This window comes from Pteronotus mesoamericanus, unplaced genomic scaffold (assembly GCF_021234165.1).
Source record: "Pteronotus mesoamericanus isolate MK-2021 breed Mesoamerican mustached bat unplaced genomic scaffold, CSHL_Meso_final contig_303, whole genome shotgun sequence".
NCBI lineage: Eukaryota > Metazoa > Chordata > Mammalia > Chiroptera > Mormoopidae > Pteronotus > Pteronotus mesoamericanus.
The window spans coordinates 807455-832834 of record NW_026555130.1 but is presented as its reverse complement, the minus strand read 5'-3'; the positions used below and the strand labels follow the sequence as shown (position 1 = coordinate 832834).

The window sequence follows — 25380 nt, the reverse complement described above, 5'->3', positions numbered from 1 at the left end:
TCAATTAGGCAAGTGCTGGGTTCCACAGGGTGATCAGAAAGTCAGCCCTGAAAACCTGGCCACGCTTGAGAGCAGGTGCAGAAGGCGTCGTGGTCCATGTGGAATCCACCACCAGAAGGGGGCAGGGGAAGCAGTTTACTATTTTACAGCTTGGGTGTTGTTTTTCTTATAACTGAGCCTTACCCCTTTAATGTCCAACGTTTTCATTTTGAAACTCTGCATGAAAACACTGTAATGTCGAATGTCTCCTTGACCAGGGTGTAGCAGAGGCGCCCAGCCCCCGCGCATGGGGCCCTCTCCCCTGCGGTCCCACAGAGGGACCCTGAGCGGTGGTGGTTCTGAGCTGCTTTCTTCTTCTTCCTGGGTCCCAATGCTCAGCTGCCGTTTCTTCCGCCCGAGCCCTCTGTCTGCCTAGTGCCCTGCCTCCTCCCACCCGCTCACCTTAACCTGCTATAAACTGGATCGCACATAAACTAAGGTTTTCAAATTACAAGAAACAATAGCAGGCAGCTGGAATTAAGGCCAAGGGCCTGACTGGGGACAGGAGCTTCTGGGACAGGCTGCCTGGCAGCTTAGGGGCCACTTTTCAGGGGGAGCTGGACAGGGGCTTGTTCCAGCTGAAGACTCCGCTTGACCTTTGCCCTGAGACACTGAAGCACACAGAGTGTGCTGCGCAGGTGGCTTGCTGGCCAGCAGGGCAGCCTGGTGCATCAGCCCTGAGTCAGCTCGGGCCGGGCCAGGGCTGGAAGCCCTTAAAGGGTAGGCAGCAGGTTTTTCTGATACCGTTCATGTTAGAATGTTTGCAAACGCAGGGTGGGGCAAAAGTAGGTTCACAGTGACAAGTACATGAAACGTAGCATAGGACAGCGGGAAGAAAATAAAACTGCACCAGGACGCTACCCCGCCTCCAGGCCATGCGCCAGCGCTCCCCTCAGGAGCCTGTGGCCACTGCAGGGCTTGCGGAAGCCAGGGCCCAAGGAAGGCAAGTCCCGGTGCGGTGCCGGGATGGCGCCCTGGTCACTGAGCCTGTCCCAAAAGACCTGCTGCGAGGGCTCCGCTGTAGGTCCATTCGGCCTGACTTCTCCCTGATTTCTCTGATCACAGCCAGGCAGTGGCTGGGCTGGAACCAGAATCATAATCTCTGTCTCCCACACTGTTCTCTGACCACAAGGCCTGGCACACACTAGGTCTTTATTAAGAGGGAGAAGGAGAGGGAGAGAAACATGGATGTGTGAGAGAAAAACCAACTGGTTGCCTCTCACATGCCCCCAGCTGGAGACCCAGCCTGCAACCCAGGCCTGTGCCCTGACAGGGAATTGAACCAGTGACCTTTGGTTCACAGGCCGGCACTCAGCCCACTGAGCCACACCAGCCAGACCTCAGTAGCTTATTTTAATGTTCACTCCCGATTTTTCCCCAAGATTAGTAAGAAATTGAAACATTGCCGTAGTTTCTCTTAAAAAAAGCGGAGAACAGACTTTAACGTTTCTTTGGTTAAACACACTAACAGCAGGAGAGGGACTGGGGGTGGCACATGGGTTGGTGAACAGAGGGGCCGCCTGGGCTCCCCAAGTGCCCGGGACATACAGAGGGCGCATAGCATGGCCGAGCTGGCCCTGTGTGTGCCCCGCTGCTGTCTCCCATCTGCCCAAGTCACTTGCCAAGTTCTCTGCCGGCACTGCGGCTCCCAGAGCCTGGGGTGGTGGGGGGACGGGGGGAGCCCGCCCAGTTCTGACAGCTGCCCAGCCCTAAGCCCGTACAGCTGAGAACCTGCTGAGCCCGTGAGCAACGCAGGGCTCGTGCAGAGGAAACGCTCTCCGAAGGCATGCGGCTGGGAGGTGTCTCTGCTCTGTAACAGAGGCATTTAAAGGTAATGATAAACATGTCTCAGGTTGTCTTGACACAGCCACTCAGCTGTCACGGAAGCCATCATCTGCGCGTCACTCACCTGCAAGGGGGTCTCCAGTACTGTCTGCAAAGCCATTTTCTTCTCCCTAGAAACCAAAAAGCAACCGTCATTAAAATCAGGTCCATGTAGAGATATTATCGATTTTCCAGTGGAGTCAAATGTCCACCCACCCAAACCTGGGGTGTGGGTGGTGGGTAGGAAGAGTGGTTTTGCACGGTGGCAAACGCTGCCTTACGCGGAACGTGAGCCTCTGTGTGCCCTCGGCAGGTCCTCAGCGCCCAGGACGGCGGCACGCAGAGGAGGCTCAGCAAATGTCAAATGAATGACTGTCCCCATTATTAAAAAACATATCAATGCGTGCAACAACGTGCTCCTGTTTTATTTTTATTTCACCTGCTGGGTTATTTTCCTTATTGTGTTTCTCATCTATTTCTTGGTCAGCTGTGTGTCAGGCCAGGTGACAATTCTTCCCTTTGTGTCTTGTCCTTTTTAAAGACACTACAAAGCAGCGAAGAGAAACTTAGAAAAGAGCAGTGTCCAAATCTGAGGGGTGATTGTGTCTCTCTGCCTGTATGACGGGGTCTGTTTTCATAACCAAGACCCTGGGACGGAGGGGCTGACCTGGGAGGGCGTGCCCACGTGCATGCGTGTGTGGTGTGCGCGAGTGTGTGTGTTTACAACCCAGTCAGCAGAGGAGCCCAGCCTGCGTTGATGTTAACGCTGTCCCTGAGCACCTTGAGCCCCTCCCAGCAGCGGATGCGGCCTCCCCCACCCTCCGCGTCCGCACTCCAGGGCCGGGTCAAAAGCCCCAGATCCCCTCCAGCTGCCTCATACCCTCGGGCACATCACGTCCCCACGCTGGCCTCCATTCCTTGATTGTACAGCGAGGTGGGTGACAGATGAGGGCTGCCTGTAAGTGCTCTGTGTCCTCAGATCTAGGCGGGTTTCACCCTTAAAGATGTGCTAACTCCCTGGTGTCAAACATTTTAAACACTCTTTTTCTCTTAGCTCCTAAAGAAGCCTTTCTCCTCACTCCAAGCTCATAAATTCCCGTGTCTCAGCAATGTAAACACACTTGTCTAATTATGAGGTAATTTTTCACATTCCTACATCCCACCAGCTGGATTTCCCCCCTCACTAACCTAAATGCCTCTTGCTTCTGTTTGAGTCTCTGCCACCATCTTTCCCGGAACAAAGAGCTGGCTGCTCCCCCACACCTATTAGAGTTTGCAAAAGTGAAGGGAAGCCTTTGAAAGAACAACAACTTTCTACTTTTCCAAAGCTAAATCCAGAAGCTCCATGAGGCCGGGCTTCCCTCCTCACTGCGGAACAGGTCGTGCGGAGACCTGCAAGCATCGCACACCCCGGCGGGGGCGGTGGGGACACACTGCCGCCACCACGATGCGCTGCTCCCTGAACCGGACATGAGGAACCGGAACAGGACCTTCCGGAGGTGTGAGGACATGAACATTCAGCTCGAGAGGGTCTGTGGTGCGACTGAACTCCCTGTTGAGCCTGAACTCCCCTTTAAGGCTACGTAACACAGCTTACTTCACTTTGCACAATCTGGAGAACACTTTTAACAAAGGTACTGCCTGGCCAGAATCGTCCCCAGGATGAAGATAAGGGACCAGACTCAGAATCACTTGTGAAGGTTGATGACGCCAGAACTTAGGGTCCTATCTTTGTCTTGCTCTGATTTTACGCAACTGTTCCAGGTAGTTTCTAAGGGTGAAATCAGAAAGGACTAATTTTTGTGGTTGACAGGGCCTTCCTGAAACCACATCCACGCTTTTATTCAACATGTGTCTATCAGGCAGCTTGTTCCTGTGTCGGGCCGTGCAGACAAAGGAGGAACACCCTGAACCCTGACCTCAGGGCCTGCCCTTGGCCACGCTGGGGACACAGAGACACACCAATATACAGAGACGCGCAGAAGTAACTAAAATACAGGCAGCGGCCGTGAGCTCCAATAGGGAGGTGGTGCTTGTCAGGGAGGAGAGGTCTCTTCCGACAGAAAAAACACACAGAAGAGGCTTCTTCCAAGCAGAAACGTTTGAAACGAGCCCTGCTGAGGGTCTGGAGTGGGAACTTGGGGGACAGGGCATTGAGCCGGAGGCCCAGGTGAGCCGGCAGGAGCCTGGGGCCCTGCGGGGCATTTTATCGTGGGCAAAGGCGGTGAGAGCCGACAGAGGGCAACGAGACGGCGGAAGCGGCCGAAGCCGCACGGAGGCCCCAACGCCTGTCCCAGGAGCAGGGCTGCGCAACGCAGCCAATGGGGCGTCTGTCATTAGAGCCCTGGCCGGAGCAGGGACCCTCAGAGCTCTGGGCTGGGGAGGAGACAGCCTGGCTTGGGGTGGGAGGAAGACGTTCCTGGTGGTTAGGGACAGCGTGGAGGCCGGGGGACGGGGGGGACTAGGGGTGCGGCGGGGAAAGCAGGACCGACTCACAGGCAAGGGTGGCTGAGACCCAAACCACTGTCCTGCGGGAGGAAGGGACCGGGCTGGAGCCAGGCAGAGGGAGCCCCAGGGGGTGGGGGGCGGAGATGAGGGAGGGGGGCAGGTCTGTCGGAGCCAAATCGCGGTGCTGGGGCGGGGAGGCCAGGGCAGGACACGAGAGTGGTGACGTGACTGTGGGAAAAGAGACAGGTGGCGGAGAGACAGGTGGCGGAGAGCCAGGTGTGCAGTCACACCCGAGCACCCACATTCAGCGGCGGGCGGGGGGGGAGTACGGGAAAGCAGGCAAAAGTGGTCACAGCAAGAGGTGACGGTGTCAGAAGTGGCAGGAAGGCTACAGGCTCTGAGGAGAGGAGTGGTAATTCCTGAAGGCAGGCCTGGCCGGCCTCCACCCAGGAGGTGGTGGGGACATGGAGGTGACTGGAGGCGTCATGGAGGTGGCCGAAGGGGACATGAAGGTGGCCAGAGGGCAAAGGAGGTGGCCGGAGCCCACGCGTGGCTGTTGGCCTGCAGGAGACACTTCTCGTGTCTTTGAGGCCTCAGCTTAGGCACCACCTCTGGGAAACCATCTCCAAAGTCCCAGTCTGGTCACGTGCACTGGGTGCACCCACAGCGTCCCACACGGGCGTCCCACGGGGCGCTGGTTCCACTGAGCATAGACGCGTGAAGTGTCTCTTCTGCTCTAGACTCTAGACCCCATGGCCAAGGATCTTGTCCTTGCTGTGCTGTGGTAACTCGTGCACCTGAGACAGGCAGCTCCTCACACCTGCAGAGGGAGGCTGAGTGAAAGGTGGGGAGGAAAGGAGACAAACGGCACCCAGGGAGCGACGCCCGCGCCCCCACGCCCACCTTCCCTCCCTCCTGCTCTCTGGCCTCAGCTCCTCGGGCTCCGGCAGCGGGGGCTCCACCCCACTTCACCCTCCTGGCCTCACCCGGGGCCTGCGCACTAAGTCAAGGTCCGCACGTGAGTGGTGGGATTAAGACCACCCTAGATTTGTGCGCGGGCTGGGGGCCCCTCGCCTGGCCGCGCTGGCTGAGCTCCACCGCACTGTCCTCGCCCTGAGCCCTTCTGAGCTCAAGTATCTGACCTCAGTGGGGCCCCAGCCTCACCCTGGTTTTCTGCGGGAGATGAACGGGTTAACAAAATGTGGAATACTATTCAGTGTTAAAAAGGAAGGGAACTGCGACATCTGCCACGACACGGATGAACCTTGAGGACACCATGCTAAGTGAAAGAAGCCAGTCACAAAAGGACAACTATTATATGATCCCAATTATGCGAGAGTCTTAGAGGAGTCAAATCTGAACAGACAGAAAATAAAACAGGGATTACCAAGAGCTGGGGGGAGAGAGAAGTTAAATTTTAATGGGATGGAGTTTCAGTCTGGGAAGAAGAAAAAGTTCTGGAGCCGACGGTGGTGACGACCGCACATCTGCGTGAATGTCCTTAACGGCACGGAGCTGTGCACTTAGAAATGGCCGAGATGGTAAGTACAGGTTACATGCATTTCAGCACAATAAAAAAAATTTCATCTCCTTAGTAAGTCTGAGGGTATCGCAAAGTTAAATACCAACATTTTATACACACTCAAGTAGGCTACAGGCGAGCCCCATTTTGTAAAACTCCCCCACTGCGAGTGTGAAGGAATCACCTGATGTTTGGGGAAAAGTGCGGAGGGTTGCCCGGGACTCCCTGGGCAGCCAGAGAGCCGGCCGGTCACACTGATCTGCACTCTGGCTCGGTCCCGTCTCTGCTCCGGGAGCTGAAGACACTGGGTGCGGGGGACCCCCGCCGGTTACACCTGCTGGCCTCACACCACCTCCAAGAGGCCCCGGGGCCCAGTCGACGCCTGCATCGAAGCGAACGTGCACCCGACATGCAGTCCGCGTGGGGCCGACCGAGGGCCGAGACGCGGACAGGGGGGCCAGGAGGCCGTAACAAGGCCGACGCCGGGGGCGAGGGTGGGGCATCTGTCCTCTGCTGCGTCGTTCCACCTTTAAGTCTCTTTGCCTAGCAGACTGACACAGGGTTCTACCTTCATTATTTTGCAACCTGAGAGGAGTCTGCTTGGGAACCAAGTCATCCTAGCTCACCCGGCGGCAGCGGCTCAAACTGCAGGCAGAGCCCGAGAAGAAAATCCTCCTGTGAATGGCTTCACGCTCGAGGGACCAGGGGACTCTGGGCAGTCAAAGCAGGAAACAAGCATCGCCCTGAGGACAACCAGCGCTAAAGACTGACCTCCCTGTTTTAAGAAAGTACTTGAGTGAACGGCTGTGAAAATGAGATTTTAAACACTGAGGCACTCGACAGTAGCAGGGCTCAGACAAGCATGGGCTTAGCTGTCTGACTGGGTGTATCCAATCAGGTCTTTCTAAAGCAATTTATACTCAGTTCTTTCTTTGCAAATTAGTTACTATTATTGTAATAACTGCTTGCACTTACTTTTACTTTTTATTGAAGTTTAATTTACACATAGAAAACTGGCTTTTCCCAGAAGCTGGCTTTCAGAAGTGAATTTAATTTAGGACACATTTACCAAGTACCTACTCAATGTCAGGGACCATTCCAGTCCTGGACTGTGGGGACAAAGGAGACAGACCAGGGCTGCCCCAAGTTATGTACATTAACTGAACGACGACGTGATAGACAACGATGCCACAAGGACTAATGTGTTAAACAGGTGCGGACAGATGCCAAGGGGCGCAGGGGTGGGCCAGGCTTCAACTGAGACCTCAGGGAACAGGGGGAGTTGCCCCAGGATGAAAGGACAACACACAGAAACACAGAAATTTGAATTAAATGCTACGGTGCTTTGCTAGGATGAGAGCAAACCTGCAGGTTTGTGTACATTTAGTTCTTTCTTCTCTTCAACGAGCTTTCTATCCGATTACAAGGAAGCCCTGCTACTCCAGGAGGTGAAGTGGGGGTCAGACGCAACTGCTGTCCCTGGCCTGCGAGGCCGGCTCGGGTGTAATTTCACTCCTTTGCTCTGGTTCCAGAGATGAAAGCAGGGTGGTTTCCCTTTTTGTGTGAAGGATCGTTGGTTATTGTTCAAAAACACCACCAGTGCTTTACAGGAGATTAAGGTTTGCACAGGCAAGCAGACCGCGAGGACGTGCGCGTTGCAGAGGCAGGAGCCTGCCTGTGCCTCCCCGGACGCGTCTCAGCCCCGGGAGGCAGCGCTGCCGGGACCCAGACCCCCGAGGGGCGCCGTGAGGACGTGTGGGCATGACCCCGGGTCTGGGACTCATCGTTCCAGTCCAGAACCTTCCTGTGGTGCGTAACGGTGTGTGACGCTTCGTTTGGCACTTGGTTTCAAGTGCCAAAATGAGAAAAGCATTGAGCCTACATGCCATCCAAATGCTGGATCATTTATTCTACTACTTTTTTTAAATTTGAAACAATGCCAAAAACACGCTGTTCTTTCAAAAGCAACAAGAGATGCAAAAATCTTTTCCCCTCCATCTCTGGTCCCATGTCCCTCCCAGAGGTCCCTGGCTACAACCTAGGGCACACCCTTGCTGAGTCCTCAGTCATAAGACCCTGTACAGAGATACCTTTTAGCCCCAAACCACATTTGTCTACAACCTGCTTTATTTGCTTAATAACATAACAATGATATATTATGGTATTAATGGGAGGTCAGGGGTCACTCCTCTTTTTCACGGTTTCACAGTATCACACCTGTCACAGCGCCAGCGTTTATTCACCCGCTTCCTACGGCACTTCCCGGTGACCTCCAGCTCAACCACACTCTGCCACGAGCTCCTTAGGATGGCGTCCTTAAGTGGCTCTGCTGGATCCGCTCCTCACAGAAGCTGCCGAATAGTCTTCTGGAAGTTCTATCAATTTACACTCTCAACAAGTGCGAGGTGGCGGCCCCCAACCCCCACACCACCCAGAAGTTTAGTGAAACTGGAAGGCGTTACAGTCAACAGAGCACTAAATGGGACTAGAAGAGAATACACCAGGTGACGGGAATAGAAGCCATAAAGACAAACAGCCAGAGCCGACAGAATAGAGGACGACGCAACTTAGTGATTAATAAACAAACCTCCCCTATGCTGTTCTTAGGGAAATAGCTACCAAAGGCCAGAAAGCAGGCATTCTGCTCCTTGACCTGTACAAGTCTTAGCATAAATATTTTATTTTGACTCCATCCAGAAGTACAAAGAAGTCAAAGACAGAGGCGTAATCAACTACATCAGAGTACTATGATTTCTTTTAAAATTTCATTTCTGAGAAGTTCATTATAGAAAAAGTGCTCCAGGCCCTGAACTGATGGCTGCAGCAGAGCGGCCTGAGTGTGGAGGGGCATCTTGTTACTTTCTCTAACCATCAAACACGGAGGCGGCAGGTGGTCCTGGTTAGCGCCCAGCAGGGCAGCTCCCACTCCGTCAGCAGGGCTGCGCCACAAGGCCTGCGGGCGGCGGCGGACGGGATGAGGCTGGGTCAGGGCAGGGACCTGAGGGGCCGGGGCTGGTGTGGGGCGGGGGCGGGGGAGCTGATCCAGGGGGCGGCGCTTTGAGAACGAGTGGACACAAAGGCAGAGGGCAGGAAGGCCATATCCAGGACAATGAGCTCAGTGTAGAGCGCGGAAGGTGACGGGACTTGAGGGAGCGATGAGCCAAATTGGAATAAAGTCAGATCATTACCTGTTTTAGGTAAAATTGTCTAGGGCATCGAAACACAGGAAGGAAGGATCTATGGCTTTCAGAGACCCTCACCAACTTTACCTGGGATGACACACTTATTCTTAACATTTCGGTGGTTAGTCTATCTATTCAGATTGTTCTAATGTGGCACGGTCCCTCACCTCCCCAGAGGGGACAGGGACAACGCCCCTCCCCGACTGACAGGAAGCTGGAAGGAAGGGGACCGAGGGGCAGGGAGCGTGAGGAGCGCAGCCCCAGAGACACTGGCGATCAGCTCGCAGAGCTGAGGCAGCGATGTCCGCTGCAGCGGAGCCGAGCCCTGAAACCCCTGCTCCCTTCTCGGGGCGCGGGCAGCGCGGGACCCGGGGGCCTCCAGTCTGTTTGCGAGGGCAGAGTTAAAAACTCCAAGTGCTGGCTCTGGGGGCGTTTTCCAGTTTTACCTGGTTGCCCTGGTATCCCATTCTCTAAACTTCACAGCAGAGAAGAAGTGAAGAACTACCAAGAACTTCCTAAAACCAGAATGATCTGATTCTCCCTCGGAGTGTTAAGGCTGCGAAGGACGCGCCGCCTGTCACACGGACCTGCTGGAGCCTGCAGGCTGCCGTGCAGCGGGAGGCAGGCGGGGGCCTGCCAGGCCGGCTCCCGTCAGCGGTCGCCCTCCACGGGCGCTGCACGGTCCCTTCCCTCCTGTGACAGAGCTCGGAATCGCTTCGGGTTCGCAGGTGGCTGGCGGTGGGCGCTCTGCCCGGGCGAGGAAGCTGCCGGACCGCATTCTGCCAACTGCCTCTCAGTCCTTTTAATGACAAGAGCAACCCTCCATTTACCAATTTTGTGCCGGTGGCTTTTGCCCATGCTCGCCTGCCAGGCTGTTATCATTAGAATGTTGAAAAGCCTAAAATCTCCCTAGATTTAGGCAAAGCAAGAGCCCCAGCAGCAACGGGTGCCACCTAGCTGCTACTGACTGAGAAACACTGGGCATTGGGGCCAAGGGGTGGGGGGTGACACTGGACCAGGTCCCAGGTCTCAACCCTTCCGCTCAGATTATAAACAACATGTTATCACTGGTCCCCTTCAGCTCTGAAGACACCAAGTTGTCAAGTGGGCGTCTGGGCCCAAACCCACTTTCTTAGCTGCCAGGATTGGCAATGCCAAGCTGCCCTCTGAGGAGGTGCTGGTGGCACCGAGTTTAGGAGACCAGGCGTCCGCAGGCATCTGTCAGAATGTCAGGGCGTGCAGGGCCGGGATGAAGAGGGGAACCCAGCCGTCCAAAGAGAAGGCACAGATGGCACGTGAGGGTGAAGGCCACAGGGAGAGTCCCCCCTAAGACACCAAACATGTGTCCTTGGAAATAAAAGACTTCTGTTTCTTTGGGAATAAACAAGATACAAAATGAGACACAATTTCTTGGGCCACTCCTTTAGCGTCAACCATTCACAAAGGTCGTGTCCTGGCTTCCACGGGGTGAGAACGTCCGCCTTGGCCTCCACGTTCTACTTTCTGTAGCACCATCAACAGTTGAGCATGTGGAGTTCCAGGCTTAACACCTGTGTGACCCAGTCCCCCAGTTACTCTGGGTGACACAATGTGGGACTTTATTTTTGAAAGTCTTGTTTAATTTCAAAGAAATCAATTAGTTGTTAATGGGCCTTTGTAGATAAAATAGTACTTTTTTATTTCTTTAATTTGGTGGCATTTATCACTAGGATTTGACTTTGAGCTCTTACAACTTGCTCAGTGGAAGAACAAAGGGCAACCTGGCGGCTGGGTCTGTCTTGTCTACAAGCAGGTATGAAGTGTTGTCTAAGAAATGAACAGCCCTACATGGTGGGGGCGGGGGACGTGGACTGGCACTTGGACCTTCAAGAGAGGAAACAATCTCAGCCCCACGACCGGGGAGCTCTCCACGTAACCCGTGGCACAGGATGGACACAGCAGGGTGTGACATGGGATGCTGTCCTAGGGTCTTAGGAGTTCTGACTGGGGCCCCAAGCTGGGGACGGTGGTAGGCACACACCCCACAGAGAGGCGCTCGTAAGCCTCGCCACGCGGGCGCCTCAAGTAGTGGCATGACCACTGCCCCAGCCCCACCTTTAACTTGAAAGAGGAAGAGGTTTCTTCAAAGGAATTAGTGGAAGAAACAGGAGCTGTGGCTGCTTTTCTCCCTCCGCCCACCAGGAGGAGGGGCGGGCCTCTGCCCCACCCACGGCAAGTGAGGGGCTACAAGGGCACACTAGTTGGGGAAGCTCGCCAGAAGCGGGAGGACAGCCCCTCTCTCCGGCCGGATGCCTCCTGATGTGCAGACACGCCAGGCCAACCCTCAGCCATCGGGGCACCCCAGCCTGTGTGTGCGAGGAAGCGAGAAGCTAGCTGAAGCTGCCCCTCAGCGTGGAGAAGGGGCGAGCTGTCCACGTGAAGTGTACCGGTGCCATCTTGAAAGGACCCTGCCCATGATGTCCACCTACTCAGGTAACAGGTACCTGATCAAAATTTCAGATCTGGCCTGAGTTAGGGGTGAGGACAGACGTTTCAGACTGGATGGGAGATCTAAGTACTGTGTAGAGTTCATAGCATTTAATATAATACAACCAGATGTTTATTGAGCACCCACTGTGTGCTAGGGGACTGGTATCATTACACCCATTTTCCAAAGGAGGGAACTGACTGAGGGAGGTCAGGTGACTAGCTCAAGGTGACGTAGCTAAGTGGCAGAACTGGAGGCCTGGGAGGTCTCCCTAGGTCCATCACCCACGGTGAAGCCAGAAGCACCTACAGGCAGGCAGTCTGCAGTCGGACCGCCCAGCGGTTCAGATCGTGGCTCTGCTACTCCACCGCTGTGCGACCTCACCCAAATTATTCAACCTCTGTGTGCAGCTGTAAAATGGGCATAACAACAGTACATCCCACAGAGGGTTGTTTGAAAATTAAATTACTTCATATTGATAAGTGCTTGAAACAACACTTAACCTTGAAAATTTTAACTGTCATTACTAGTATTTTGATTACATCAAACTTACTCATACAAAATGCTTATGATACTATATTAAGAAAGGAAGACACGACATTGTCTACAGAGTGTGATTACAAGTGCACAAAAAAATAGGTTCTCTCATGCAAAGGAAAAAGAGGAAATAATATGCCTCTCATCTTCTTTTAACAAGAACATTACTTCTATTATGGAAAAGTAATCATTTGACAGGAAGAAGTCTATCTCTCGCTCACAGCTGCATTTAACATTTTATACAGATAACAAGCACGCGTCACATGTAAGCCACTGTGATTTGACAAAGGATGAGTAAACGTATCCAGCCGTATCCCAGATGGTGAGTCGGACCACAGACAATGCACAGGAAAAGGTGCACATGTGACCTGGACAGGCAGAATGGGTGACAAATAGAGCAAAGTCACCCACAGAAGCTGAGGTGAGTTCGATAGGAAAGCGCTGGCATTGTGCTCAGAGAAGAATGCAAACTGTCAGGGTGTGCTTCTGACCCAGGCAAAGTGCCAGCGCGCACGGGCCCGGAAACTCAGGGTTACATCCCGTCCACCCAGGCCGCTTATTAATCCTACTGAGCATCAGATTCCAAGCTACACGCTGCTGTACAGTCAACACCAAGTCACGGCATGCTGTTAGGCGTCGAATTTGAAGTCAGGTCCCGCGCCTCAAATTCATATGTTGGAGTCCACATCTCAGTACCTTAGAATGTGACCTTATTTGGAAATAAGGTCTTTATAAGGGTAACCAAGTTACAGTGAGGTCATCGAGAGGAGCCCTCATCTGACGCAGCCAGTGTGCTTACAATAAGGGAAGTTTCAAGACAGACACGCACACGGGGCGAACGCCACATGAAGACACAGGCAGAAATCAGGGTGGTGCTTCCATAAACCAGGGACACCAAAGGCTGCCGCAAGCTAGGAGATGTCGTTATCCCAGGAAACTCACGCTTAGGACATGTTCGTTGCTTCTGAACTGGAAAGAAATCTCTCTGGACCCCTGTTGTCGTATCTATGAAGTGAGAAGCGATACAGCCCACGAAAGTCTCCGTGAACTCTGTATCCAAAGTGCACATTTGGTGAAGAACAAAACTAAAATAGCCTAAACCTCAATTTTGAAATACATAACATCAGCATTTCCCAACGCGTGCTCCTTGAGACGGAGAAGGGGTTTGGGGTGTCAAAGCCTCCTCCCTCCCACACTCTTCGCCAGCGGCAGGCTGTCCCCCTGTGCCTCCTCTGGCCACGGCAGGGGCTGGCTGCAGGATCGGGCCCACCCAGGCCGTCCCAATTCTACTTCAGCTGACTGGCCACACCTGGCGGCAGGCGGGAGCAACTGGCAGGCGTGGCCATGGAGAGTTGGCGCGGTGGGCATGCCTGATCCCCGTCCCCTGAGCACACCTGTTGATCTGGCCCTGCCTTCCTCACTCGGGCTAGAAATGGTGCACACACCCGCGCCAGGCCACTGCCGCCCGAGTCTCGGGGTGTGGGATGCAGGACTCAGGACCACTGGTCTAAGCACATCGCAGGTGGGCAGTAATGGCTTTTAGTAAGATCTAAATATGCCGTCCACAGGCCATTAATAGGTGCTCTGTGTTTGTAAAATCTGTCCTTAAGGATGCTCATTCCTGCCCACGGTGCCAGATCACACAGCAGCCACTTGGAGGGCCTGCCCCTTTCCAGAACCTTCCATGTGCAACATGAGACGCCAGCCTCTGGACTATCCCGACACGGCCGAGGGGGCAGGGTGGTGACAGGACATGGCAGACAGAGACTCGTCTCCAGTAGCAGATTGACGTTAACAGTAACTGAAGTTATTCCGACGCCGACCTTGCTGTGGACTGGCAAATTTAACGCACGACCACACACTTGTCCCTTCCATTCAGCGATTTTATTTGCGGGCAGGTGGCAGGGTTCATGACAGTCACCCAGGGGGCTTTTCAAACCACCCCCAGTTTGGGAAGGCCCTGCTTTTCCTGTTGCTCTTCTAAAAGCTCAGCTCCTGCCACCCAGCCCACATCTTTCCCCGCACCTGCTGCCTCTTACCGGTGGTGGCGCGGCGGTCTCTCTGAGGCCTGCCCAGCCCCCCCGCAAATGACAGGACTGACCCACGGCAGGAGAGCCCCGGCCTGGGCCTGCTGGGCCCCGCAGTCGGGCATGTCCCTGCCTCCGGGTCCTGCGGGCTTCTGGGGGACGGAGCCTGGCCTGGGAGCCCCCTGCACACCACGCTGCTGACCACGGCCTGGGAGGCAGAAGAGGCCTGGCTGCTGCGCTGAGCAGAACCTCCTCCCGGCTCCTGGGGACTCTCCACACCCACGACCTTCCCTGCTTTCTCTCACCCCGTCCGAGAGCCCCCGCTGGGCTCTGGTGCCTGACATAGGGGCTTCCGGTGCCCATCAGAGAGAGCAGCTCCCACCATCCCCCGCCTGCGCTGTCACGGTGAGAAACGCTCTGTTGCACAGGCTGCTCCCGACTTGCCTTACTTCTCTGTTACACACCCGTAAAGCATTTGTGACGTGCTCCTGACATTTTAAGAGCTCCTGACAGATCAACCCACTTCCCCTCACGCCCCCGCCACTGCCCTGACAGGCTATGTTCCCGTTGGTGACAGCGACCCCACATGGCCGCCACCCTTCCCTCCTCTCGGTTCCACAACCTGTCAGACCAAATCCTTTTCATCTCTCCTCCAAAATGTGCTGTTGCGGTTTGGGTCTTGTTTTATTTGTTTGATTATTTATGTATGTATTTATTTATTTTTAGAGAGAGGAGAAGGAAGCAAAAAAAGAGGGAGAGGAACATCAGTGGGTTGCCCTTCGTACGCACCCTGACCGGGACTGAACCCACAAGCCGGGCGTGCGCTCTGACTGGGGACTGAACCAGTGACCTTTTACTTTGTGAGGTGAAACCCAACCCACTGAGCCATGCGGGTCAGGGCTGTTCAGTGTTTGTTCTCTTCGGATCTCAGACATCGTTGGGGTTGGTCTGCATCTCCAAAATAGAGGCGTTAAAGGCCTAACCCCCGCACCTCGGAGCACGGATGCAGTCGACGTAAAGCAAGGTCACAAGGGGAGGGCCCTAACCAAACATGGCCGGCGCCCTGAGGAGAAGGGGAAATCTGGATGCCGGGACAGGCGGGCACAGAGGGGAAGTCATGCGAACAGAGACGGCGAACACGGGTCTCTAAGCCGAGGAGGGAGGCCTGGGACACATCCCCTGAGGCCTCGGGGAGCCAGCCTGCAGAGCCCGGATCTCAGAGTCTCGGATCCAGACCTGGGACACGACCCATTTCTGTAGCTGAGGCGCCAGCGCCCCAGTGCACGTGTCTGACCTGCACTCGCCCCGTCCACTCGCCCCGGCACCTGCCCGCAGGCCGTCAGGGTGGCATTCCTGGGCCACAGCAGCCCCTGCTGCCTCTCAGCCCCAGGCTCTCCTCCTGCCCACTCCCTGGGCAGGCCACAGCGAGGACAAAGGACCGCGTTCCTCAGGCTCCACGCTGGCCCCGGCCTCCCATGGGAAGATTCCTCCGGGAGCGGCCTATGCTCCGTCCTGGCCTCCAGGCTTCCCCGAGAGCCCAGGCCACGCCCCTACGGCTTAGAGGAGGCAGGGGATTGGGTGGCGGGGGCAGAACCAAGTCTCTCTGTTCACAGAAGTCGGCTTACGTGGTAAAGAGACTCAGTACCTCTTGTCGAGGACTGCTGAGACCCCTCGGAGCCTGAGGGAGCGTTTCTTAGCTTCCCTGCCTATGCGGCCTCTGTGCTTTGAGCACCCATGTGCCTTCCCGCTCAGCCTTCCTGGCAGAGGCTGTTGGGCCGCACGGACCGCAGCTCTGAGCACTCACCCCCATATCCCTGCACGAAGCAGGGGTCCTAACGCGTTCTTGGCTCTCAGCTACTTGGTGGATGGATGGATGCATGGATATTGCGTCCTCTCCTCTCATCATTTCCAATTTATGGAGCACTATCACCCCGCCGCCTAGTTCCTGAAGGCCCGTGGCCTCCCTGCTGGAAGAACAGAACAAACTCTTCATCCCGAACGTCTTGGCTAGGTTTCCCTCTTCCCTGCCCCAAGCTAGACATCAGCTAACTCGACTGCTTGTCTTTACAGCTAAAAAGAATATTTATATCTTCACCAATCAGCCTTCTTTTAGTCTTACCGCTAAAAGAGTGGAGGCTCTTCCTTCTAAAATGCCAGCTCACATCTTTGTGCCTTTGAATTTTCTCTAACACCCGTGTGCATATGTGCAATCTTCCCGCCAGATTACACACCTCCAAGCGGAATCAATGTGCCACGTGTCCTCCGCAGAACATTGCCAAGCATGTTATCAATAAATATTTGCTGAGAAAAGGAATCCTCTCTACTGTCTGCAGGGAAAACAAACCCACTAACTGTTCATCATCCCACTTCTCCCTGTCCTCCCCCTTAGTTCTAACCCCTCTACGCCCCAGGGCACCCTACCCTTTAAAACCACCCTGCAAAGGAAAGGATTCCGTGTTTTCTGACACTCTCAGATGAGGGCTCAGTATTTTCCTTGCTGCCTTAATGAATATGACAGGGCTGCAGAGTCTCTGTGACCCACTCATCCCTTAGGCCTGGCAATTACGTTCCTGTCCCTGTGACCCTTTTCCTCCCTGAAAGGCACCCGAGTGGAGAAGTCAGTGGTGTCTCTGAGACTCGCCCGTGGCCACGCTGGGCCCAAGGACGCCGACAGTCCCCACCTTGGCGCTTGAAGTGATTCCCAGGCCTGGCCTCTCTCTCTCTTTATTCAACATATATTTATGGAGACTTACGACGCGCTAGGCAGTGAGGATGGAATTCTGAGCAAAACGACACCGTAGTCCTGCCCCTGGGGGTCACAGTGTGACCCCTGGGAGAGACAATGAACCCTTCGCGATCAGGTAATTCCCCCCCGGAAGGCGCTGTGAGGCGCAGTGCTTGGCCCCCCACAGCGCCGCGCTCGGCCCCGGCCCCCGCCCCGGCCCCGGCCCCCGGGCCCCCTCTGACCCCCAGCGCCGGCAGCGCCCGCGGCTCCCTCCGCTCCTCCACAGGGCCCACCCCTGCCCGTCTCCTCCACTCCCAGGGCCTCACCGGAACCTGCTGACACAGGAGCCCCAGAACCAACCCCTGGGGTCGCGTCGTCGACCACTCCGCACACCTCGCCCCAGACTCACATGCCCCAAACTCCACAGGCCTAAACGAACCGCCGCAATCCCGAGAGTTACCCGCAAACCGGGTCTTCTTCCAGAATTCTCCACTTACATCGCTCATAGGGCCATCCCCCAGTCTCAGGTGACAACGGTCTTCCCCCGGGGTCCCAGATATGGCCATGGGGCTGTTACTAAAAGCCCCAATACCTTCCGTCTACCCCTCTTCTGCATTCGAGGTTCCGGGACCCCACTTACTTTTTGAATCCACTCTCCCAACACTTCCGCGGCAGGCGGTGCTCCCTCTGTCACTGACTGTCCTCGGAGCGCTGCAGACGTCCAGGGTGCCCTCCCCTGCCCTCGGACACACTCCCTAGCACCCCCTTTTGTGTCAGAGAAGACCCCACGCAGTCACTGCAACTGGGGGCGAGGCCTTGTAGCAAACTGGATGCGATGCTTGTGAAACAACGTTATACAACGAGACTATTGTTCCCAGTCTTTATAATCATCCATATAAAACTGCACAAGGGAGTGATGGAATTGTGGGCGAATTTTTTCATTTTCCTAGATTCTAAATTTCATTTAATGTGTTTTTTTTAATTTATACATTTTTATTTTAGAACACTTTTAGATTTACAGAAAATTTGACAGGAGGGTATAGAGAGTTCCAGTCTACCCTCCGCCCAGTTTGCCTTATTAACATCCTGTACTTTTGTCATAACTAAATAAGCCAAGAATTTACTGTGGTTTTGAAAACTTAAAAAAAATAATAACAACATTAGTTTGGTAGAACTAAATCAACAACATTAACTGGGGAAATGTCATTCTTCCATTACCACTAACTACAACTTAGCATCCAAATACTTACCATTTTTCTTATAACTTTAGTCTCTTCTTGGTGTAGATTCTTGGCTACAAACTGGAACAAAGTTTGTTTTACTATCGCTAGCCATATATTTGTGCATCTGGTTAAGTAGTAAAAACTTTATTGATTAAAGTTCTAGGGAATGTTTTTTAACATAAAGATGTGAATTTTTAAACACATGAATCGGGAGTGTGGGCACTGCTTCTCAACAAGCCTGTGGGCGCTGCCGAGGCCCCGTCTCCTCCCCCGCAGGGAGCCCCGCCCGGCTGGGCTCAGAGCTCCGCAGACTCCAGCTGCCGCAGCCAGGGCAGCTGGGTGCCCTGGTAGATGGGGTGTCGATTTTAAATTACTAAAAGGGGAGAGCTCTTTATGAAGCCTCGCCGGAGACGTCAGACTTCAGTTTCTGACCTCCAAAACACCAGAGTCCTCCCTTTGCCTCATTCAAACAAAGCAGCTAAAAGTCGGTGGAGGAAGGTTTTAGTTGTTAAGTTATAAAAATCACTGATATAGCAAATATTCAATATCCTAAAGAACATGTTTTCAGCTTGCTTTTAATGTCTGAGCTATAGAAAATGGAGTGTGGGTGTTTTTTTTGGGGGGGGGGGTGCATGTGTGTGTGTTTAACGTTTCGCCCCTGGTGTGTTTTCTTTGTTCTGACTGCCAAGTTGGTTTCAAAGGCTCTTTCTGGATATCCAGCAGTTAGAACAAATCCTATAGATTATACAAAGAAATAACCAACTGAAGAGGCCAGGTACAGGCCTACATTTTTGTCAGAGTATAAGACACTCTATTTTAAAATAAAACTGGGGGGGAAACCCTCAAACAGATTATCCCTCCCTAATTTTTTAGTTGATAAATATATTTTCATCTGTTAGGATAGTGCTTACTTCACATAAAAAAGAACTATAACACAAAAATTAGGAAAAACACTTAAGAGCATCCTGACGTATATTCTGTACCTAACCTTAAATGGTTTTGGAAAATCCCTAAAAGCAAACTAAACAATGCAGCATTCTTGTATCTTCAAGGGAGCCTATACCTTGTCATAAAAAAAATGTAAAGAACAAAACTTTGTTAAATAAATTAAAAATTGTAAGCAAGGAAAAATGTATATATTAGGTTTACTAAAATATTTTACATCAGTTCGTGCCAAAGTCAATCATTAGATTGTAATGCCAAGGAAAATGCTGAGTCTCAAAATTAGCAAATAAGAGGAAGACAATCACAGGGCGCAACTGAAGACCCCCAAATCAAAGTTAAAATAGCAGCACTGACAACTTCCAGGAGAGCTGTGTTTATCATTAGAATTGCTTGTGTTATCAACTATATCGACTAACTTTGCTTTATTACAAAAGTGATTTGGCTATCCAAGAATATCATTATTAATGACTTATGACAGACTGATGTTCTACAAGTCAGACTAAACAGAACTTCAAATTTGTCTTATTAAAAATTAACTTGTATTAAGGAAGGAGCAGGACTGATCTTGAGGTGAGACGTGCCTTTTGAGACCCTTTGCTGCCAAATTAAGTAGATGTGAGGTTTGGGGCAATTTTGCTAATGAGCTCTGGGTGAGCGAAAGAGATGCACTGGACAGTCCAAGAAGTAACTGAAGCACAGAGCGACCCAGAGACGGTGCTGGAAGAACGCACCTCAAAACATGAACAGTGGAATGACAGGCCATTTCAAATTCTTTTGTATATTTTTGTCCTATCTAAAATTAAAATAACAACCATTCTTTTATAGCCAGAAAACAGTAAGTACATTTGCTTTTTGGAAAAAAGGCAATAAAAATAATATGTTAAATTGTGACTTCTGCTATCTGAAAAGAATGAAAGTCTTGTCAAACATTACAAAAATGTTATTAGACTACGCAGTTTCGTTTCAGCTTAATAAAAAGTTCCCATGCACCCTACTTAAGAAAGAAAGCAACCCTCCTTTCTAATGCACTGACAAGGATTGTTTTGGCCTACAGATGAGCATTTATTTCACTGAGCAGATCCAAGCTACCACAGTGACTGCAGGGACCATAGGTTCTATGGATCTGCTACAATACTGGGATGCTCGGAGGTCATTTCCAGACCTATTTTATTACCTAAAAATCCCACTCGTTATTTTTAAAGCTCTAGAAGATAATTCCTTAAAAATTCCAGTTAGGTTATATGTGCCTGAGGGTAAAAATAGAATTGAAATTATTCTTACCTGAGGTTGCACGCCAGGATTGGTTGGGCAGTCCAAAGGAACTGAATCACACTCTTCAACTAGGAAAAAAAGAGACACGAAGCTTTGTAAAGAGAACACAGTGCCCAGGCGGTGAGGCCTAAGATGCCATGTGATGTGTGGCCTTGACACCTGGTAAGGTCAGGGGGCCCAGGTCGTACCTGCCCCACAGAGGCCCCTCGCCAAATAGCGCTCCTCACCAAGGGGACCGGCACAGTCCCTGCTTACCCCTGCGTGGTGGCTCCCACTTCTGGCCAGGCCACAGAGTCCTTCCGACACTATGTCCCATCCTCCCTTAGGAAGCAGGGCCCGTCTACCCCAGCACCTGGCTGCTCACTCTGTGTCCCCGTAGAGCCCTGTGCGGCATTCAGTGTCCTTCCCCAGGCTGTGAGCACATGTGACTTATCAACCTCTGTTGATGCCACCTATCCAGTGTCAGGTGTCCTGTGCCGGGCCACCTCCATGACCCCAGAGCAGGGTCCCCTCCTCACAAAGGCACTCGAAACACGTTCCCCTCTGACGGCCATCATGGCAAATGCACTGTGTCATTCCTCTGTCTGACGTTTTACTAAGCCCTTCGCAGAGCAGACAGGGGTTCTGCTTGCCTTGCTAGCTCACCTCCCAAAAGCCACGCCCAGCCGTTCCAGTTCTCTTGTGAATGTGGGGGTTGCCAGGAGGTCAAAGGAGCAAGATGCACATGTGAAATATCTCACACCTTTCAAAGTCCACAGTTACAGAAGAACTTCTGCCCTCAGGTTGTCCTACATGTGTTAGCTTCACGGGTCCCCAACATGTGGTGACAGTTGTACAGATGTGTTATAAAACAATTTCACTCCATCAGATTTTTATCTTTAACCTCAGAATTCTACATCACACTCTAAACTTGAAAGTTGACAGAAATACAGCATGTTATAAAAGAAATGTTTGGTGTCATGTACATTTTTAGAGTTATAAAGCCTTAAACAGAGAATCATTTAACTCAGGGTTCAAAAGTGAAGACTGAATGACAGATTGATTCATCTGTTTATTTTTTACCTTCGCTAACATTCATTCACCTATTGTGTGCTGGGCTGGCTGCCAGGTTTGTTCAAATAAGGGGCTATACTCACTCCCTCCTGCACAATTTAAATGAAACGTGGTCTTTTACTGAGAGCCTATGCGATACGTTTTCAGCTAGAGCAGCAGGATCCTGCCTCAGCCTGCGTTGCTCAAGACCCAGTCCCCAGGCCTGTGCACCTGAGGCACCTGGGCTGCTTATTAACCATGCAGATTCCTGGGCTCCCCCCGCCCCAGGCCTCCGCTGGCACCTCAGAGACCTCTGAAATCTGACATCTAACAAGCACTCCATGGATTCCGGATTCCTACGCAGACTAAAGTATGAGGCTTCACAGCAAAAACAGAGCTGTGATTTCAGTCATACAGCTTCTCCCAATGGCCAGAGTCATAACTGTCAGCTCGGCGTTTTTGTAAAAGTCAGGTATTTTTCCCCAATACAATGATAATTTGAAATTAAATAGCAAGCTTTCTTATGTGGTATCCCGTACAATCCTAGGGTTATCTCCCTGTCCTTTGTTCTCTGCAAAAGAAAAACAATTTGCAGAATGGTCAACTTTGTATTTATGTCATAATTTGGGGGAGGGGTTGGTATTTGGTTTAGTATAACAGGAAATTCCCTGGAGAGTCTTGGTCAAGGAGTGTGGGAGGGCATGTAGGTGTGGAATGACCAGGACGCAGACGCACAGCAAATCATGCAGGTGGTCAGGTGCCTAGTTTCAAGTTTGAACAAGAAAACCTATTAACAAAATACTGTCACTATGTGAGGTGAGAAGGCACACAAGACAAAGCAGGTCAGTTTGTTAGTTTTAGGGCAGACATTTTTACTTCTGAATTATTTTAGAGATTTCCTTAGTACTTTTTTATTTTCTCCTAAATTTTTCAAATTGAACTACTACTTCTCATTTAGTTAACAAATTGTTCTAAAAGGCGCCAAATATCATCTATACTTAAGTTTAAATTCCTCGAAATTATTAACAATAAAATCAGTCTACTTCTCTTTTAACTTTAAATTTGCTAGATAAAATTTTGAACAATAAAAGAAAAGAACATTGACACCAGAAAAAAATGAAGATGATAAAATGAGATTGATTTGTGATGTACAATTTCCCCTCATTATGAACAGTGGCTCAAAAATCAGAATTTTTTTCCAAAGACATTTTTCCCCTCAAAATGTGGAGTAACATTCCCTTGAGAACATGCGAGCCAGCGTTTTCTACAAGAGACCAGGAGTTCTGTCCAATCTTACGTATATTGGTCCCAAGTTGAACTCAGCGCCTGAGATGCTCACGCGACGCCTGTCCCACCAGAAGCGAGGCCGGCAGGGTGACCCCCGAAGTCTCGACAGTCAGGTGAGGCGGAAGCTACACACTCGTTCCCAACAGGAGAACAAGCACAATAACATGTTTCACCTCAAAAACATGCCGATCACTAAAATTACACCAGATTTCCACAGTTGATTTATGGTAAAACCACATTACTCAAAACCACTCCAGTTTGAACTGCATTAAGGAATTAGCTTTCTGCTGTTGATGAATAAAGTAGGAATACGCTAGAAGTATAATAAAGATTTTGTGAAACATGCTTAATCTGCTTGAGAAAATAAATGTTGAAGATTTTTTAACCATATGGAAATTGCTCAAGCTAATTACAGATGGTTCATTTACTAAGGAGCCTCCCTAAAATTCACTTAAATGTCAGGGTCTGTACTTAATACAATTAGATAACATTTACTTTTAAACCTATAAATTAGTCTCTTTGATTCATATGGGTTTTCTTTCCCTAAAAACAACTTCAATGAGAAAATTACCATAAACATTTAATGATGATATTGCCCCTATTATGGTATGTTTAAAAAACACTAGCAGACATTAAGTTGTCATGTTATTGAATGCAAATGTTGGAATGAGTGTTTAAACTTCTGGACATGATTCATTACATATAAGATGATAAATTTCTTTGGAGATAAATTATGTGCTTAATACTACTATTTCCGCAGAAGAAAGACTCTTTAGAGTCACATTTCCTGTCAACTCATCACCACTCTAATTAAAGTTTTGTCGCAAATTCTAGGAGAAACCCAACAGTATGGTTACTGTAGTATCTACTGGGGTGCTAAGCAACAATCTTTCAAAACAGGAAATCTCATTTAAGGGTGATGAGGAAAGATCTTTAGACAGATTGAATCATGACAATGCATTCCCTGAGTCACTGTAGCTCATCCTTTGTCTAAAATAGTCCCACTTCTGCCCGGGCTGGTGGCTCAGCTGGTTGGAGTATTGTCCCAAACATCAAAAGGTTGAGGGTTCGATTCCAGTTAGGAGGAGTATGGGAGGCAACTGATCAATGTCTCTCTCTTCCCCCCTCGCTCAGCTCCTAGCCCCGCCCCTCTCTAAAATCAACAAACATATCCTCAGATGAGGATTAAAAAATAATAGTAATAATACAATCGTCCCACTTTATGCCACTCTGCTATGAAAGCTTTTGACAGTCCTCAACCCTGATTTCTCACAATTCTTTGGCCGCGTTCCCTCCACCCATCTGAGGCTCCTCTGTCAGGCACCATCCCAGGCTCGGTCCCTGACGTCTCCCAGCACCTGGGAGGTGGATGCTCACATGTCCTGCCTGCGCTGCCAAGAACCTGAGACCTGGAGGCCTGCAGTCACCGCTGAGCCCCCACGGGCTGGCGGTGCGGCCGCGCTCTCTTCTCCGTCTCTGGGAGTCGTCGGTGAGCACATCAAGGTCTCGAAGCTTCCCAGCCTGGCTCTCTCTGTGCGGTCGCAGTCCCGGCCTCTTAGTAAGCGTTAGAATGCAGGCTCCCTGGCCTGACCCAAGACGGCTCATCACGACGTCAGGGCCGCGGGGCCTGCAATCTGCCTTTTAAACAAGCACCACACACGGAAGCCTTCAGCGCCACCCAACACCGCATCCTATCTGCGCCTGGCTGCCGGGCTCGCGCCACCCACTCTCCTGCAGAACTGGAGAGCCACAGACTGGGGACTCAGGACACGCTGAGGTCATCCATGGAGGGGGGCGTGAGCTCGCCAGAGCCACCCCTAATAGCCAGGAGTGGGGCTCACAGCTGGTCTTTCCTCCACCACTGCCATTCCTGGGACACGCCCAGGAAGAAGCCTCAAATGCTGTAATTTCAGGGGGCGGGGTGGGGGCGGGGAGTCTTGCGAGCAGGGACTGGAGGGGAGAGGGGAGATGTGGCAGGGCCCTGACTTACGCACGGGTGGGTCCCGACAGGAGCTCCCGCCCACCGCCAGTCAGTGATCCCACAACACCCAGCACTGCAGGCGCTGCTGGGAACCCACAGTGTGTGCTAGGAAGTCTTCCCTCCCCAGGAAGCTGGGTGGTGGTGGAGGCGGGGCGCGGGGGTGCCGGGCAGCTCTGAAGCTGGTCAGATGACTGCTCCCCACCCTTCCCTCTGGGTTGTCAGCAGAGCCCAAGGTAAAGACCCCAGCGTGGCAGCCAGCAGCCTGGCTTCCGCCACAGACGGATGCAAGGCGACCAGGACAGGCAAAGCCTCGCCCCGCTGTGGTCTGCGTGGCACCCGAGCCCGGGCTGTGCAGGAGAGGTGATTTTGCCTTGGGGCCTGACAAGCTGCTCTTCTTTGGAACCAGGGCAGTGCTCCTGTGGTTTGGGTGGAAATGACGGTCCACCCCTCCCTACCCACCCAATCTCAAGGCTCAGCCCAGGTGACCACAACTGATTCGGCGGTGGCCACACAGCCAAACTGCTCATGTCGCAACTGTGGGGGAAGGTCCCCCTCCCTCCGCCATCATGAGCAGCACCAAGTGAGGCTAGTGGTGTCGGGGACCATCTTCCCCCCACGTGGGGAAAGCCAGCCTGAGGACAGAGGACAGAGCCCGAGAGAGGGACAGAGGGGGCCGGCGCCACCCCTCGAGTGCCTGCACCTAGCAGCACCCGAAGACCTTAAGCCAACAAGTGTCTCCCCACTTTTTAAAACCACCTTCGGCGACGTTTCTGTCACTTGTAACCTAGAGTGCTAGGTGTCTTCATTGTATGCACATGAAAAACACCATAGGAATTTCATGTATAATGTTATAAATCAATTTATAGATT

At 52.0% G+C, this 25380-nt stretch overlaps 1 protein-coding gene across 1 annotated transcript in view; it reads right to left on the bottom strand.

Moving 5' to 3' along the window:
* Positions 1 to 25380, bottom strand: part of EDARADD (EDAR associated via death domain) — a 47486-nt gene that overhangs the window by 8072 nt on the left and 14034 nt on the right. The window contains exons 4-5 of the mRNA XM_054575487.1: positions 20221 to 20279; positions 1949 to 1994 (exon numbers count right to left, since the gene is read on the bottom strand). Coding sequence (XP_054431462.1) covers positions 1949 to 1994; positions 20221 to 20279 — 105 coding nt within the window. The remainder of the gene's footprint in view (positions 1 to 1948; positions 1995 to 20220; positions 20280 to 25380) is intronic.